At 42.8% G+C, this 15,926-nt stretch overlaps 1 protein-coding gene across 1 annotated transcript; it reads left to right on the forward strand.

The window, feature by feature from the left end:
- The first annotated feature begins 6,170 nt into the window (after positions 1-6,170).
- On the forward strand, positions 6,171-15,731 carry UBXN4 (UBX domain protein 4). The gene is made up of 12 exons (XM_010141459.1): positions 6,171-6,274; positions 7,141-7,169; positions 7,970-8,088; positions 8,663-8,825; positions 9,270-9,372; positions 10,944-10,998; positions 11,148-11,312; positions 12,128-12,255; positions 13,262-13,364; positions 13,699-13,830; positions 14,166-14,374; positions 15,108-15,731. The coding sequence occupies exons 1-12, from the start codon at positions 6,195-6,197 to the stop codon at positions 15,247-15,249; spliced, it is 1,428 nt and encodes a 475-aa protein (XP_010139761.1). The 5' UTR covers positions 6,171-6,194; the 3' UTR covers positions 15,250-15,731.
- Positions 15,732-15,926: the final 195 nt, after the last annotated feature.

A 15,926-nucleotide genomic window follows, 5' to 3' on the forward strand; every position in this document is an offset into this window, starting at 1 on the left:
CCGGCGCTCCTCGTTCGCTCGCCCGCGGGCGGAGCTTGCCGGAGGCTCCGCGGCGCCTTCGCCAGCTGTTGCTTGCCCGCCTCCCCCTCCCGCCGAGCCGGAATTTCTGCTGTGTCAGTACGAGTCCCCGCTCCTCGGCCCGGCGGTGCGTGGCGGCTGTGGAGGTGTCCCAGCCCCCTGGCCTTGTTCCTGTGAGGGGACATCGTGGCCTCACGCACTGCTCTAGGGCAGCGAAATTAGCCGTTTCGATATTCCGTTTTCCCATTTCCCTTTCATAAGGCTGAGTTCAGTTCTTACCGCTGGTAGCTGTCTTAGCGTACGGTGTCCTTTTTCTTTCGAGTTCCCTGTGCTGTGCTGTGTCTGGCCTGTGATTGAAGCCTGTAGGAACTCGCATTGTGTTTGGTACCTTCCCTTTCTGTCTGGAAAAATGTGGATTGGGAAAGGAAGATACTAGGCAAGCTCTGTAACTTTTTTTCTTGTATTTTTATGTGTGGGAATATGTTGTTTCTTTTGTTTTTGCTATTGCCTTAAGTGCTTGTGGCTTCAAGTTTTTCAGACACTTCGTGAAAAACTCACGCGAAACATGTGGCTAGTGCTGTGCCCGTGAGGATTATTGGACTGTGGGATTTGTTTAGCTTCAGTGAGAGAAGTTCACTCCCAAAAGGGATGTGAGCAGAAAAGTGCAGTTAATTTCCTTTGTTGACACGACTCTCCTTGTACTTGGAGAACAGCATTTTCTACTGGATGTTAAACACACTGCTAGAAATCAAGGTCTTCTCAGCCCACAAGATGCTGTGCTGGTGTTGGAGGAAGGGATGGGGTAGTGTATGCCGGCTTTAAGGCAGCATGTGAAAGTCCATGAATCATGATGGCAGGTGGGAGCTATATTATGAGAGTATTTTACATTTTTTTTTCACAAACATGCTTTAGTGTGTTTACCTACAGCCGCCTACCTCATAGCTCTCTGCCTTCATCGTCAATAATGAAATGATCGTAGCCTGTTGCATAAAATTAAGTGGAAAGCCAGGTGGTAAAAAAAAAAACCAAACTTCCTGACAGGCATTTTGCAACACTTGACATCTTCCCCTGTGAGATGTAGTGTTCTGGGACTTCTGTAAAGGCTGATCTTTACCCCAACTCCCTACTCAGGGTTAAAAGTTCTCTGCTAAATCTTGGTTGTTTCAAATGCTCTGTATTGGGTTTATGTGGCAAGCTGAAGAGGTGGCTTCTTTGAGAAGATGCCAGAAGCTTCCTCTGTGTCCCGCAGAGCCAATGCCAGCCGGCTCCAAGATGGACCTGCCACTGGCCAAGGATGAGCCCACCATCAACACCTCTCATACACATATTAAAAAAGGAGGGGAAAAAAAACTGTGCAATGACAACCAGAGAGAGGAGTGAAAACATGAGAGAAACACCCCTGCAGACACCAAAGTCAGGGAAGAAGGGGGGGGAGGAGATATTCCAGGTATCAGAGCAGAGATTCCCCTGTAGCCCATGGTGAAGACCATAGCGAGGCAGGCTGTCCCCCTGCAGCCCATGAAGGTCCATAGTTGGGCAGATACACCTGCACCTCGTGGAGGACCTCACACCAGAGCAGGTGGATGCCCAAAGGAGGCTTTGACCCATCTGGAAGCCTGTACTGGAGCAGGCTCTTGGAAGGATCCGAGGACCCATGGAGGGAGGAGACCCTGCTCAGATCCACCTGCAGCCCGTGGAGAGCCCCACGCCAGAGCGGGTGGATGTGCCCAAAGGAGGCTCTGACCCTGTCCACACTGGAGCGCTCTGCTCCTGAAGGGCTGCAACTCATGGAAGCGACCCGTGCTGGAGCAGGGGAGGAGTGTGAGGAGTCCTCCTCCTGAGGAGGAAGGAGCAGCAGAGACAACGTGTGATGAACTGACCACAACCCCCATTCCCCATCCCCCTGCACCACTCAGGGGGAGGAGGTGGTGAAAATCAGGAGTGAAATTGAGCCTGGGAAGAAGGGAGAGGTGGAGGGGAGGTGGTTTTGTTATTTTTTTTAAGATACGGTTTTATTTCTTATGGTCTTACTCTGACTTTTGATTGGCAATAAATTTAAGTTAATTTCCCTAAGTTGTGTCTGTTTTGCCCCAGACAGTAATTGCTGACTGATCTCCCTGTCCTTCTCTCCACCCATGAGCCTTATTTTCTCTCCCCTGCCTGGCTGAAAGAGGGGAGTGAGCTTTGGTGGGCACCTGGCATCCAGCCAGGGTCAGCATAACACAAAGTTTTGGTTTTTTTTTTTTTTTAATGGTCACTCAGTACCTGTGAGTATTTTGAGCTTGATACGTGTCAGGGATTGAGAAGTGCATGTTGTAACTTGTTTCCAGTATTTTTAATGAAACTAAAATCATACACAAAACTGGCCTTTTCTTTTAGCTGTTAATGTTGACTAGGTGGATGTGACGTAGGAATGTGTAGTTTCACGGAGTGAAGATAAATCTATAATTGCGGGAATGTAACCAAGTTTCGATATTGTAGTTTGCTGTCAGGTTTGTTGTTTGGTTTTGAGTCCTGAAAAAGAGAGTGTTACTTCGGGCGGCCACATCTCCAGAATGAGAGTCGGAGAGTTCTGCTGCGTTCTGGTCAACACCAGGGACGGTGGGATCGGGGCAGCTGACCTGTGACGGGGCTGGTCGCGAACCATCCTGTTCTGCCTGCTGGGAAGGGGAATCGGGAAGCCCTGGATCATGTTTTCTCACCATGTGTGGAAGCAGGTGTGTTCGAGGGATGCCGAGCGCTGAAGGAACAGTCTGTTTTTCTGCTCGCAGAGATGGGGTTTGTTGTTTGGGTAGATGGATCCGTGTTCAGACCGCACAGTTGGTGGTGATGGTAGCCTTGCGCTTGCCCACAGGCACTGGAGACAAGCATTTGGAAGCAGCTTTCTGAGCAGGAAACTACGCTTTCAGAAGTGTTTAGTGTTTCCGTTTTGTACACTTTGTCCAATAATGTGCATGGAGACGAAAAGTAACGAAAAAAATCAGTGACAAAAATTACTGAGTTCTGTAGGTCCAATCTCTGTTTGGCTTCTGCTACCACTTGCCTGTCCCTCTCTCCCTCTTCACTGCACTTCTCTAAACAAGCACTAGAAAACCAAGAACAGGATTATTCTTTCTGATTCTAGAATATTTTCCAGTCAAGCAAGGAATAATGTGGCTATTTATCTTAACAATGAGGTGGTGTTTGTGACTGCAACTGCATGTTGTTCAGCTGGTTTTTCTTTAATGTTTTTGTTTGCAGCTACAATCCTAACATTTTTTAGTGCCGTTTTTAAAACCTTCCCAGCGTGTGCTGGTGACGCAGTTGTGTAAGCGTATTAAAGATCCTGTTGAGTTCACGGGAAGCTGCGATAGGAGTTGCTCCATGCTCTCCAGGGACCGTGAGGGGAAGAGTGTCTGCCTTCCAAAACTGATCTTAAATACTAAGGCGAGGTGTTCGGTTAGAAACTTTTGTATGCACAAAGCAAGTTGAGTTTGGGGACCAAACGGGTTACTTTGTGCCATCAGAGTGACTTTTGCTAGCAGGTCCTGCTGCGGCACAGGGAAAAAGAATTGCTGATACTGAAACAGGTCTGGTCTAAGCCTGCAGTTGAAAAATGCCTTTTGTTATTTGAATTACTAGTCTAAAGTTAATTGTTCATTTGGATATGAAACCTCCTCAGATACCTCCTCTGTTCTGACTGAGGTGTTTAAGATTATTCTTTCCAAAAGTTAAACATGATCTGATGATGGAAATAACAGGCTACTCAAAAAAAGTGCTTTTCAGCAGTGAAAAAAACGAAGAATGAAGAGGGGAGAGAAAAAACTTCCAAGCTGTATCAAGGGAAATATGTGAAATGATGGAAAGGAGGAGGAGGTGGTGAACAGCTTAATGTCCTGGCCCTCTGTCGCTTCCAGAATGGGCAATCCTTCCTCTTACTGACTGGTTATGAAATGTAGGACAGTAAGTCAGCTGGGCTTACCTCTCTTCTTCTGAAAGGAGAATACTTTTTGCTGATGGCCGTGTGCTGAGGAATAGGGGAATTGAAGTCTTTTGACAACCTGTGATGGTTTTGAGTAAGTTTCTCGAACAGGAAATAAATCATTGCGGAAAGAAAGTCTCTTCCAGTTACCTGAATCACTTGAGAAATGATGGATATGTTTTCCCTGTGTAGATATCTAAATTTACCCTACCAAAGATAAGAGATGAGCAGGTGTGACTGTGAATTGTGTACAGGTCTTTCCACTAAGTGAAATAAAGGAGTGCTTTTGTTTGAGAAGACTAAGAAATCTGAGAGTCTCAGGAACAGCAGTTCTGAGGCAGTTGTGATCGCTCACTGTTTAGCAGATTTATGAATTACGTTCCGTTTAACCTCTTGGCTTTTCTGATGCTTTTCCTGTGACCTGCCGGTTTTCATTTCAGGATGTAATTACTACTACAAAATGTTATAGATAAACTTTAACCCCCAAATGAGAAAGGGTTATCACAACAAAAAGGTGCGTGGGAATAAGCAACCATTCTGTGGGGAGTCACGATATTAAACCATGCTTCATAACACAGAGCTTTCTAAAGCGTGAGTTATCAGCGGGTCGCATCTCCCGGAGACTCTGCTGTGAACAGTCTCTGACCTGTTTGTGTCTTTCAGCATTCTTTCCCCAGAGCAGTTGTTTGTATGGAAGTTAGTGTTAGGCAAGTATTTAGATATTTTTAGTAGCCTAATCGGATGAGCACATGTCCTTTAGAAAGTGTGTGATGAAGCAGCTGTCTGTCTCTGAGCATTTGGAAATGGGGGAGGAGGCCAGACCACTCTTGTCAGAACAGCTGCATCCATTGACCACGGTTGGAAGCACTTAAAGGAAAAGATTCCTATGAAAATTATCCTAAATATTTACTTGCTTAAGTAAAATAATAGTAAATAGAGATGAATACTTTCATACTTGTTCTCGTGCTTTGAGGGGAAAATCAATACGTACAGTTGGAAAACTGTACCCAAAATTGGAACGGTTTTGATACGTGTCTTTGAGCAGCTTTGTGGCCAGACAGTGATGGCCTTAAGGCAGCAGTGCTTCACCAGGGGACTGCACTTACAGCTCCTGGTCTCTAACAAGTGAAAAACAGTGCATGGAATGGCAACTGGGATGGAACAAACAAGTGGCTTCTTGTTGCCGTTGAATAATGGACTACTATACTCTTATACTTGTGACTCGAATTCTTCCTCAAGAGTACAGTCCATTCCAAGCTGCTAGGAAGTATTACAGATGGAAGATAAACACAGTTTGTTGCAGACCAGTTCACTTGTTGAAAGATGGTTAATATTCATCGGAATGTTTTTATTAACCCAAATCCTCATTGAAGTGGTGCTCTGGAAAGTAAAAGTGTGATTGATGTTGTTTCCTCTGATTAAAATAATACTTCTGAATCTGTGGCCCCAGAGCACCTTTTCAGTTTCCCTTCCTTAAGTAGCTCCTCTTCTGCTGTTACTCTTGTTCCTGTGAGCTCCTCGCTCCTTTTTCTCCCTTCCTACTCTTTCCGTTCGTGTCAGAAAAAGCTACAAATAATCCTGCAAATAAATGCTTTTTGGTTTGTGGTTGGTTTTTTAACACCGTCAAACTCTGAAACCTTGTCTGCTGAATTATGTATTGCCAAAGAGTGTTTTACATTAGCAGCTGGTGTACCAATATGTAATTAAATTTATAATGAGGGGTAAGCAGTGGATAGTTTTAGCATGTTAGCAGGCCACGCCTGATGTCAGGGAGAGGCAGTTGTTCCCTCTGACTGTGCTGCGGGATCTGCTTGCACGTTATGAGCATGTAAGTACAATGTTGAAGCGTAAGCATACTCTCTAACAGGGAGGAGGAGCCTTTTGGTTGTGCAGTGAGATGATGCAGCCAGGCCAGGCTTTGCTCCCTCGAACCAGCTCACCACACAGCTGAATGACTGCAAGCTACACGCCTGCTGGCTGGCAAGGATTGTTGGTGTGTTAGGTTTTTGGTGTGTTAGCAAGGGAAATCACCTGGACTGAACTGTCTCCGGATTATTAAAAAAAAAAAAAAAATTATAAAACTAACTTGAAAAGAATTACAGGTGTCTTTCAGTGATTTCAAGCAATTGAATCAAACTAAAATCAGACCAGATAGGTGTGTTTTAGTTTCACAGGTGAGCTGTCTCTTGCAGGTGACGATGAACAATCTACTGAGATGGCTGCAAGGTGGGAAGATGAGAAGGTGACTGAAGCTGCCTCAGACAGTTTTGTTGCTATTAAAATCGACACCAAAAGGTTTGATCCTATTCTGTCTCTTATACAATCTTCCATTGATGATGATGAGAGTAACAGGCTTTTGAAGTCCTTGCCCTGATTTGGAGCTAGTCTAAATACAGGGTTCCAGAGCATAAGTGAATTCAGCACTCCTGAAGCCTCTAGAGCCTGAGAAAATTCCAAATTTACTGTTGTATTCTGCAGAATAGTCAATGTGTATTTCAGGCTGTATTTCAGTACTAGTAAAAGAGTGCTCGAGGTTTTCCTTTTGCAACAGGGAGAGAGACAAAAGTTATGTAAAAAAAAAAGCTGGAATCAAAATGCGAGTACCCTTGAGGCAGGTCTTGATTTGCCAAGTTATGTAACAAATTTTAAAACTCTCATGAATTCAGAAAGATAAAAATCTGTAAAGCCCCACAGAAAACATGTTTGTCTCCACTGTAACCCACAGAATAGAGAACCATTGAAGTTTCTGGGTAAATTACTCGACTATTTTTTTGTGTAAGTGTTCCTGCCCATGTGCAAAAAGTACATTGATGTGTCAAAAAATAGTTTTATTTTTAAATACTCTGTAGACATTCTATAGACATTTTATTAGACTTACTATATTATTTGTGCTCAATAGACGAGATGTCTTTTTCCTGATTTGCTTCTTAGCACTGTTGCCCTAAATCTTAGGTAGTCGGCTCTGATAATCAGGGATTGTCACCGTGTCAACACTTATGCAAAATGCTAATGAGAAGATGCAATGCACATTTGCTTTTAGTGTTCTCTCAAGTATTTAAATAGTTTTGTGTGTGGTAGTAGAACAGTTATTTTTATGATGAAAGACTTAAAGTTGTTGCAAAGTGATTGCTCCTCCTAAACAAATCTTTTCTTTTGAACAGTGAAGCATGCCTGCAGTTTTCTCAAATTTGTATCCTTTGAGATCAGTTTGAATGCTACATTATGGTTACAGCTAATTGCTCTTCACAAGTTAATACTGTTCTTAAGAAAAACATGTACAAGTGACATTAGTCAAAATAATTCTCATGGCACAAACATATGCAATAAACCACGTAGTTAAAAGATACCATCTGTGTATTCAACTTGCTGTCAGTTCTTAGAGAAAGAACAGGTCGGGGTTTTTTAATGTTAATCCTGTGTAAATCTCCAAATAGAAAATTGTCCAAAAAACCCACAGGTACTGCTAATCAGCATTAGAAAATGAACAAGCAGTGCTTTAAATTAGCTGGAGTTCAGAGATACAGAGGAGGAGGAACAAGTGGTGGACTGGTATGAGGCCAGGTAAACATCTTGCCTACCTTAAGCAGGTTGCTGCATATAGCTCAGGAATTCTGTATGCTGCTGAGAAAGGGAATTTAACCTGATTTTCTTAACACTGTAAAGAATTCATATTGTCTGTATAAGATATTGCCTGACACTGAAACAAAATCGTCCAAGACAGAGCATAATGAGTGGTCGGATACGTGTGTGCTGGAGAAACATATTTTGGTTTAAACCATTTCGAAGAAAAGACAACATGCTGATCAGTTACAGGTCATGTTTGCCGCATTTTTGTTAGCATCTTTTTCCTCCCTCCCTTGGCACTGACACTGGCAACTAGGTGGAGTTAGAATACTGGGCTGGAAGGTTCCGTAGGAAGGACTTCTGCTTTTCCTTTTAAATTACTTTATAAACTTCTGTGGTTTGTTGGCCTTAACTGCTGCTGTGCAGATCCTGTAGTGTGTGTTCCATCGAGTTTTTTTATAGGAGACAATGGAATCCCTCTGGAAGTAATAGCTGGCAGCGTTTCTGTGGAAGAGCTTGTTACCAGAATCCATAAAGTTAAGCAGGTAACGCTTGCTGACGACTGGGTCTTTCAGATCTTCTCAGTTGGGTGTGCTCACATGCTCAAGACGAGATGTCCCTGGCCTGCAGCCTGCGCCTTGGGGAACTCTTAATTATTGGTTCTAGATCCTTCTAACAACAAAATCTGCAAACTTCAATTCAGTTCACAAACTGAGCAGCTTGGGAAGCACTGTGCAGAGGCGCTCCATTCATTTTTGTTTCACAGGTTGTTTCAGACCATCTGTTTAATACCTACACTATTGAAGCAGTACCTCAAGAATGACGTACCGTAACTGGAATGACTGGGCGATTACTCCTTCACTAAAGTTCATACACTTTTTTTTTTTGGTAATGTGGAATTATGAAATTGTGCTATGGAATACAACAGAAGTGTAGACAGTTTTATCACTTCTAGCGTAAGACTGAAATAGGGAAAGGTATGAAATGTCCGATTGCATCGCTCAACAATATCTGATAGTTTTATATTTTAAACAGGGCTGATTCTCTTTAGTCTTGACCTTTGAACTTGGGGAAAATATTTGAAGTTTCATGGTCTGGGTTTTTTTCCCGCTTTCTTAGATGCACACAGTGAAAGGGCAGTCTTTGGACAGTGGAAGTCAGTCATCTGCTCCGTGTCCCTCCTCCCAGTCTAACGGTGCTCCAGAAAATACGCAATCCAGAGCAGCAGAGCTTTGTGGCTCTCCTGAGTCTGTTGTGTCTGAGACAACAAGACCTTCTGCTGGTAATGTATTTTTACACAAATAGTAGCTAATTTGCTTTTGAAATAGTTTTCCTTAAGTCGTTATCTGATTGTACATAAAAGGCAATATATTGAGTAGACTTGAGGAGTGACTTGGGAATCCCAGAATGCTTCTTGCCAGTCTAGAAGGAAGAATAACTTCTCATTCTGCTCAGCTTTAATGAGTGAGAAATCTGTGGTTTATAATACAATAAAAATTGTGCACACATTCTCGAACTAGCATTCAATTAAAGTTTATCCAAGTTAGTAACCTGAAACCAAATTTTTCAAGGATGGGGGAGGTCTAAATAGCAGAACCTGGTATCTCCTTAAGATGTCCAAGTTGCTGGGAATTATGGCTAACAATGAGCAGTAATAATTTTTTATGAGCAGTAATACACCTCTTATTTTTCTCTTATGCATTATGCTCTTGTGAATCACTTGAAGATGGAGCAACTCAGTGCCAAGCAAGCCAGGAAGCCACTAATTCTTCAGATGAACAAGCGAGTGATGCTCAGCCTGTGAATGATCTGGCACTCAAAGTAGAAAGGCAAGTCATCTTTGCACACTTCCTAATGCATCGTATCTGTTCCTCAGGAAGCGGTTTTGTGTGATTGGGGTTTTTGGTGGTTTTTTTAACAAATGGGTATAATTACAGGATTTTGGTGCTCATTCTGTCATTATGGCAAACATTTATGTGGTCTTATTTTTATTTGTCTGTCTGTAACAATACTAGCGTTGACAGAAAAACAACTTTTAAATTAACCTCATTTTTCACGTACTCTGAAAGAAGGGGGCAATCTGGAAAATTATAAACGTTCCTCTGATACAATCTGTTGCTGTCATTTTTTGAATGAGATAAAACATTGAACTGAAAGCGCTTGAAACTGGGGTAATAAAGCGCTCACCTTGGTGGTGTACAGAGACGGCACCCTACGACTTTTTCTTGTTGTCTGTCTGCTGGCTGTTTGCAGTCCAGGCATATTGAAAAAGCCAGAGGAATCCTATTCTGAGGCTCTGCTCTTGTTTCAATCCGTGAACAGGAGTGAGGTCTGATGAGTTCTAGTACTTTAAAGTATGGTGACCAGAAGCATCTGATTCAGTATGTGGTTCAGTCGTTAAATTGTTTGGTTTGAAACACAAGATTTAGTGTATAGAATTGGTTTTTTAGCATCTGTAAGACTGATATTATTTGTAATATACTCTCCAAAACCACTGACACGTACTTAGTGAACAGGGTTATTTATACTGCTAAAAATATTTTAAAACCTTTTCACATTTAATTGCAGTTTTCTTCGAAAGATGTTAGACAATAAATAGCACTTTTACTTACTACTGATAAGAAAATGCCGTCAATATCTTACTATAAATACCAAAGTTCTTTTTTAAAATGTGTGTTAATCTTAAATTATACCATATTTGCGTTATCTGCAGTGGTTTTTTCAGGGGAAAACAGAGGTAAAACTCTGTGGTAATTACCGTTTTCATTTCTAAAAAGCAAACCAGCTACCGTGCAAACAATTTTTCTGATTATCTGATTTCTCATGTTGTTTGGTCTTGCCTGCCCTTTCCCCAGACTTCGAAGATGTTGTAAACGACTATGGTTTATTAAGTCAATCTTTCATTCTAAGGCACCTTTCTGGATAGATGAGACAGATGCATGTGCGTCTATGTCAGTGCTATATATTATTTGCTTACTATTTTAGGAAGTGATGTGCAAAAGAAACCAGATGGCTTAAATAGCGAAGAAGAGATTGCGATTTAGTGTTTGTCAGCACAGATCACAAACAGCGTTTGCTTCTTTTATGTCTTAAAGTTGGTTCAATGTTAAGACGTTAGGATTCATCATTTACTGAGCAGGAGAGGACAGAAGGAATATGTTAGAACTCCATTAAAAGTTGGGAACTTGGTGGTGAATCACCTTCTCCACTTTTTATGGCTGGTGCACCCACGTGTGAGTGACTCATTCCTGTTTGCACTGGGTATTAGCACTGTGTTACAGGTCTTGTTCGTCTTCGTGTGTTCTGTTCTGCAAGTGTTTGCAAATGCTTCGCTGAATTTTTAAAATGTTAATAACAGATACCTCAATTTTAAGACCTTTCACTTCATTCTTAAATTTAGACTAACAAAAAAGCTTGAAGAAAGGCGAGAAGAGAGAAGGAAAGAAGAAGAACAGGTAACACAAAGATGTAAAACTGCTTGTAATTTTTTATACTCTAATTTGAATAAACGCTTAATTCCTTCTAATCAAAAGTACCCCAGTCTTGTCTTACTCTTGTCCAAGGCAATTTCATAGTCAAATTTTTATGTCTCTTGTTTATTCAGAAAGAAATAAAGAAAGAAATTGAACGGAGAAAAACTGGTAAAGAAATGTTGGAGTACAAAAGACGGCAGGAAGAAGAGCTGACGAAACGTATGCTAGAGGAGAGGAACAGGGAAAAGGCAGAAGAGAAGGCTGCTAGAGAGCGTATAAGACAGCAGATTGCAATGGTAAACGTTCGTGCTGGAAGACAGCTCGCTGCTGCTCGCTCCCTCGCGCGTGCTCTCACAAGGGCCACCGGTGTGCTGAAAGGACACGTTTTCTCTTTCGGCGAAGCTTTGAAACCGAGTGCCCTGTTTAGAATCCTCTGGCCTTGCATTGTAACAATTTATGTGTTTGGGGTTTATGTAGCATTTCCTGTGTATACAATGAAGCTTCTCTTTTCCCCTTCACGATGATCTTTTCTATCTGAATGGACACACCAGCTTTGTATTGCTGGAGTCCAGTGGAGGAGTGCCACTTAAACAAAAATAATTGCCGTTAAGCATAGTGCTGGGACAGAAGTGTGGGGAGTATTTAATTGTGGAACGTGCAGAACAGTGATCTCAAAATGGTGGTGAGGATTATTTTTTGTGTGTGTAAGCGCCTGTACATATATGGATAGAAACAGTTCACAGCAACTGACACCCCTCCTCATTACTGGGTTTTGGCCTAGAACACTTAGAACTGTATTTGTGTAACTTTCATAAGATTTTTCTTTTTCCCCCCTTGATCTTCACTGGAGTGTTAAACTTGCATGGGAAGATCATCTATGAACAACTGTTTGCACGAAGGACGCATTGTAAAGTGTGTCATCTTGGCTACTGACATGAGATCATGCAGCTTGGCAGTGAATAATTCTTCCCAGCGCTGCTGTCTCTTCTCCATATGGCCTGCTAATATCTGTGTAGCTGGCTGCGGAGTACAGATCGTAGCTCTCTGCTTTAATGAATATGAAGCTACAAATTATGGTAAAAATTAAGATTTCTGTTTGATCCTTCCACAGGATCGTGCTGAGAGAGCAGCTCGCTTTGCAAAATCAAAGGAAGAAGCAGAAGCTGCAAAAGCTGCAGCTCTTCAGGCAAAACAGGCCGAAATAGAGGCCAGAAAAGAAGCTTTTCAAAAGCAGCGAAGGTGAGTTGCTGCAGAGAAAGAATTTGGGGAGAAATTGGGGAGAGAAGTAAATAAAGAAACTTAAGCTTTTTATAGACTAGGATATATGTTAAATCTCTTAATTGAACTGTTTAAATACTGACATAAAAAATTGGCTTTCTTTTATAATATCTATCCATAGCTATTTACGCGAGTATTAAGTTCTCTGATAACCTTCATCCTTCTGAGGTTCCTGATTATGAAACACTAACCACCTTCCCTTGTGCGTTACTGTAGTTAGAGAAGAGCTTTTTCTGCCTGATCTTTGATTTAAATACCATGTGTAACGGTGCTAGGTGGGGAACTAGAGAAGGTGAGAACGTGGTAGATAATGGCTAGACAGAATCACTAGATAGTGTCAGAACTGGGCTGGGGAGCATGGGCCTGACCCGGCTGGGTGCACAACTGGCTTGGATTCAGCAAGGCTCGATCGGGCTCATCAGTTGTCCGTGTCAGAGCTGACTCCTGCGTTGCCCAACGCTACTGTTTCAAGAACTATCCTAACCTGTAGATGCCTTATGTGGAGTTACGGAGCCACCGTGAGCCTGGTAAACAGAGGGCAAGCATGGGAGTTAAGAGCCTGTGTTGACACTTGCACAGTCACGATGGGCTGTAGCTAGTTGGATACAGAGGTTACTTGCAAAGCCAGCTTCAGTGTCTATGCCCTTGTACAACCCCCTGAAAAAAGAACAAAAATAATACAGACTACACAAAAGAAATACGGTCTGTATTTCGTTCGCTTATTCACTTTTTTGCATGAATAATGTAAATCTCTTGTTTGAATGGTGATGGACTTTGCTAAATCCAGAGGAGATGCACTGTGAGATATAAGCAGGTGGTTATCAACTGGGCGTGCAAACCTACAACCCATCTGCGCTGCCGTAAGCAGGACGATGGTCCCTCTCTTCCACATTTCAATATTACCAAGCTAAAGCCCATTTTTTGGGAAGTGTTCACGCGCTGACTGACCTCCATACCTGTCCTGCAGTGCAATAGCCAGGATTCAGTTCCGCCTCCCAGATGGCTCTTCCTTTACTAACCAGTTCCCATCTGAAGCACGGCTGGAAGAAGCAAGGCAGTTTGCTGCACAGGTAAACCGGTGTTTCATTTTCTCAGCTACGTGCTGATTACAGCTTGGTGTAGCATCAACTAGTTGTTGATCGTGGTGAAATTGCTTTCCTTTTTGTCTGAACGGGGTTTTTCGCAGCAGCCTTCTCCAGCGCCACCAACTGCTGTTGTAGGACTGTGGGGTATCGTTAGTAAGAGAGCGGCGGGTATGAAAAACCCTTCGTTTCTCTCGGAAGATGGTGGGTCGTTTAGCACAGAACTCTGTTGTCAGTGCGGCAGGGGATACGCAACCGGCAAATCTACGTTTGTTTGAAAGCGAAGAGTTACGAGTAAGATGTTCTCTTTGTAACTTTACAGATGGTTGGTAATGCTTACGGCAATTTCTCACTGGCGACAATGTTCCCCAGAAGGGAGTTTACCAAAGACGATTATGGAAAGACGTTACTGGAACTAGAGTTAGCACCCAGTGCTTCAGTAGTGTTGCTGCCGGTAGGTGTCGGGCTCTGGTTGGTTTGCTTTTCAGCATCTTGCAGACAGCAGTACTGTAGCCGTGTATTTGCTGTTAGTCAGCCATGACAATATTTGGCTTGAATTTTGGTCTTTTCTGTGTCTAAGACAGATTGGAAAATTAATTTTTGTCAGGACTGATTTGGAGGAGGAATTCTTCTGAAGCAGATAAATGGTAGCTTAGATATTTGTCTAACATGTAACTAAAGGAATTCTGTTGTGTCTGCTGAGCTACTTCTAATTTACGGATGAGGTACTCTGTCTACAAGTGCGTGACCTCACTATCTGACCAGTTTGCTTTATGTGTTCATGTCCAGGCTGGAAGACCTGCTACTTCTGTCGTCCAGGCATCGGGCAGTGATCTGTGGAAGTTCTTGGGCACAATACTTTACCCCCTCTTAGCGGTTTGGAGATTTATTAGCAACTTCCTGTTTACGAGTCCACCCCCCTCACAGTCTACTGTGAGATCAGCTCCTCAGCAAGACCACGCGAGTCCTTCGGCATCAAGCAGCACAGAGCAGAGCAGGTGATCAGAACTGCTCTAGGCAGCTGTTTCTCAGTCTGCCTGTGGGAATTGCTTACACCCTGTAGAGGGGAACTGAGCCGCATCTGTCTCTTCACTGCTGCCCTCTCCATGTGGTGTCTGGCCACCACCCTTCTGCCCTCTCTGGTTAAAAGTCATAACCTGGTGGCTGGTAAACTGCACGCAGCTCTGACTAGGGTTTGTTTTTCACGTGTGTGATTAATCAAGCTCCTCGTTGTTTGTTCCCATTTCCAGTTACAGCGCGCAGAAAGCGTTGTCTTGTGGTCACTGATGCATAGGGAATTCAGCCGCAGCTGCCAGCGCGGGCTTCCCTTGAGCTGGGATTGTTCAGAAGATAAACGTTGTGAAAATTAATGTCACACTGTTAAGGCAGGGTTGCCCAAGAAACTCGAGCAACTGCAGTCTGATTTTGACGGTTAAGGTTTTTGTACTGCCTAGAGCACGAGATCTCCCCTTTACCAGGCCCTTTCATGTGGAGCAGCCACGTATTGCTTCAAGGACAGGGGCTTTCCCGGGGGTACAAGATTCTGTCAGTTTGTCTGACTGCTAAATGGCACATTTCCCCAGGGGCACTGCTGCCTGAGGAGAGACGCTGCTGAAGAAAACTCTTATTGGGGCAACGGAAGGAAGGACGCGTGAATTGTGTTTATTGCATTTGCTTCTCTTGAGTAATTATTAGCAGGAAACTCCAACGTCACTCTCCTTTGTACCCTAGGCAAGCGGTCGTCAGGAAACGAGTCGTGGAAAAGCGGGGGGAAGACTTCAAAAAAGAAGGCAAAATATATAGACTGAGGACTCAAGACGATGGAGAAGATGAAAACAACACTTGGAATGGAAATTCTACACAACAAATGTAGTTTTGAGTAACTGCAGTAATCAGTGTCTGGCTTTTTTTTTTTTTCTTATTTGATCTAAGTCAACTAAAGCTTCTGGACAAGTGGGGCTTATTTTACACCGACTGAACTACTTAATTCTTATTCCTGGAGTATGGAATAAAGCCACCTAAGTCAGAAGAATGGCGTGAGTGTAGTTGAGGCCTAGAAGCAAAGAGTTAAAAAGACTGAAAGTCTCCATCAGCTTTCATAATTATTACTCTACTGCCATAGAAAGGCACTTTTTAATCTATGAATATTCTGCTATATAAATTTCAGGGCCAGATATTAATGTAAAGGTCAGGGTAGGCAATGACTGATTAAAATGAGGGTTTCAGAAGCACTATTAAGTGGCAAATCAGGTAACTAATTTATGTTTAATTTTTTCTTGCTTCCTGCAACCAACTGCAAGCAAAACCTTGTAGTTTTTAATTCCCCAAGCACTCAATAAACTATTTTCCAGAAAATGTATCTGTTGTCTCTTGTGACACAAGTACTGCAGAGGAACCGCACAAGTGAGCAAGCAGTTAGGGTTGTACACTGCAGTTTAAAATAGAGGAGGAAAACTTTTTGCCCCACTTTAAAATGACCTTACTTGGGAGTTGTTCATATTAAAGCACATCTGAAATAGTGGAAGAAAAAAGGTAAGTCTGACACATAAA

The sequence above is a fragment of the Buceros rhinoceros genome, unplaced genomic scaffold (genome assembly GCF_000710305.1).
Source record: "Buceros rhinoceros silvestris isolate BGI_N320 unplaced genomic scaffold, ASM71030v1 scaffold10878, whole genome shotgun sequence".
Classification (NCBI taxonomy): domain Eukaryota; kingdom Metazoa; phylum Chordata; class Aves; order Bucerotiformes; family Bucerotidae; genus Buceros; species Buceros rhinoceros.

What these genes read in the sequence shown, in the direction of transcription:
- UBXN4 (XM_010141459.1), top strand. Translation starts at nt 6,195, where the DNA reads ATGGCTGCAAGGTGGGAAGATGAGAAGGTGACTGAAGCTGCCTCAGAC. An exon ending in GAATCCATAAAGTTAAGCAG is followed by an intron (nt 8,089 to 8,662) that starts GTAACGCTTGCT and finishes CCGCTTTCTTAG; the next exon opens with ATGCACACAGTGAAAGGGCA. An exon ending in GACAACAAGACCTTCTGCTG is followed by an intron (nt 8,826 to 9,269) that starts GTAATGTATTTT and finishes AATCACTTGAAG; the next exon opens with ATGGAGCAACTCAGTGCCAA.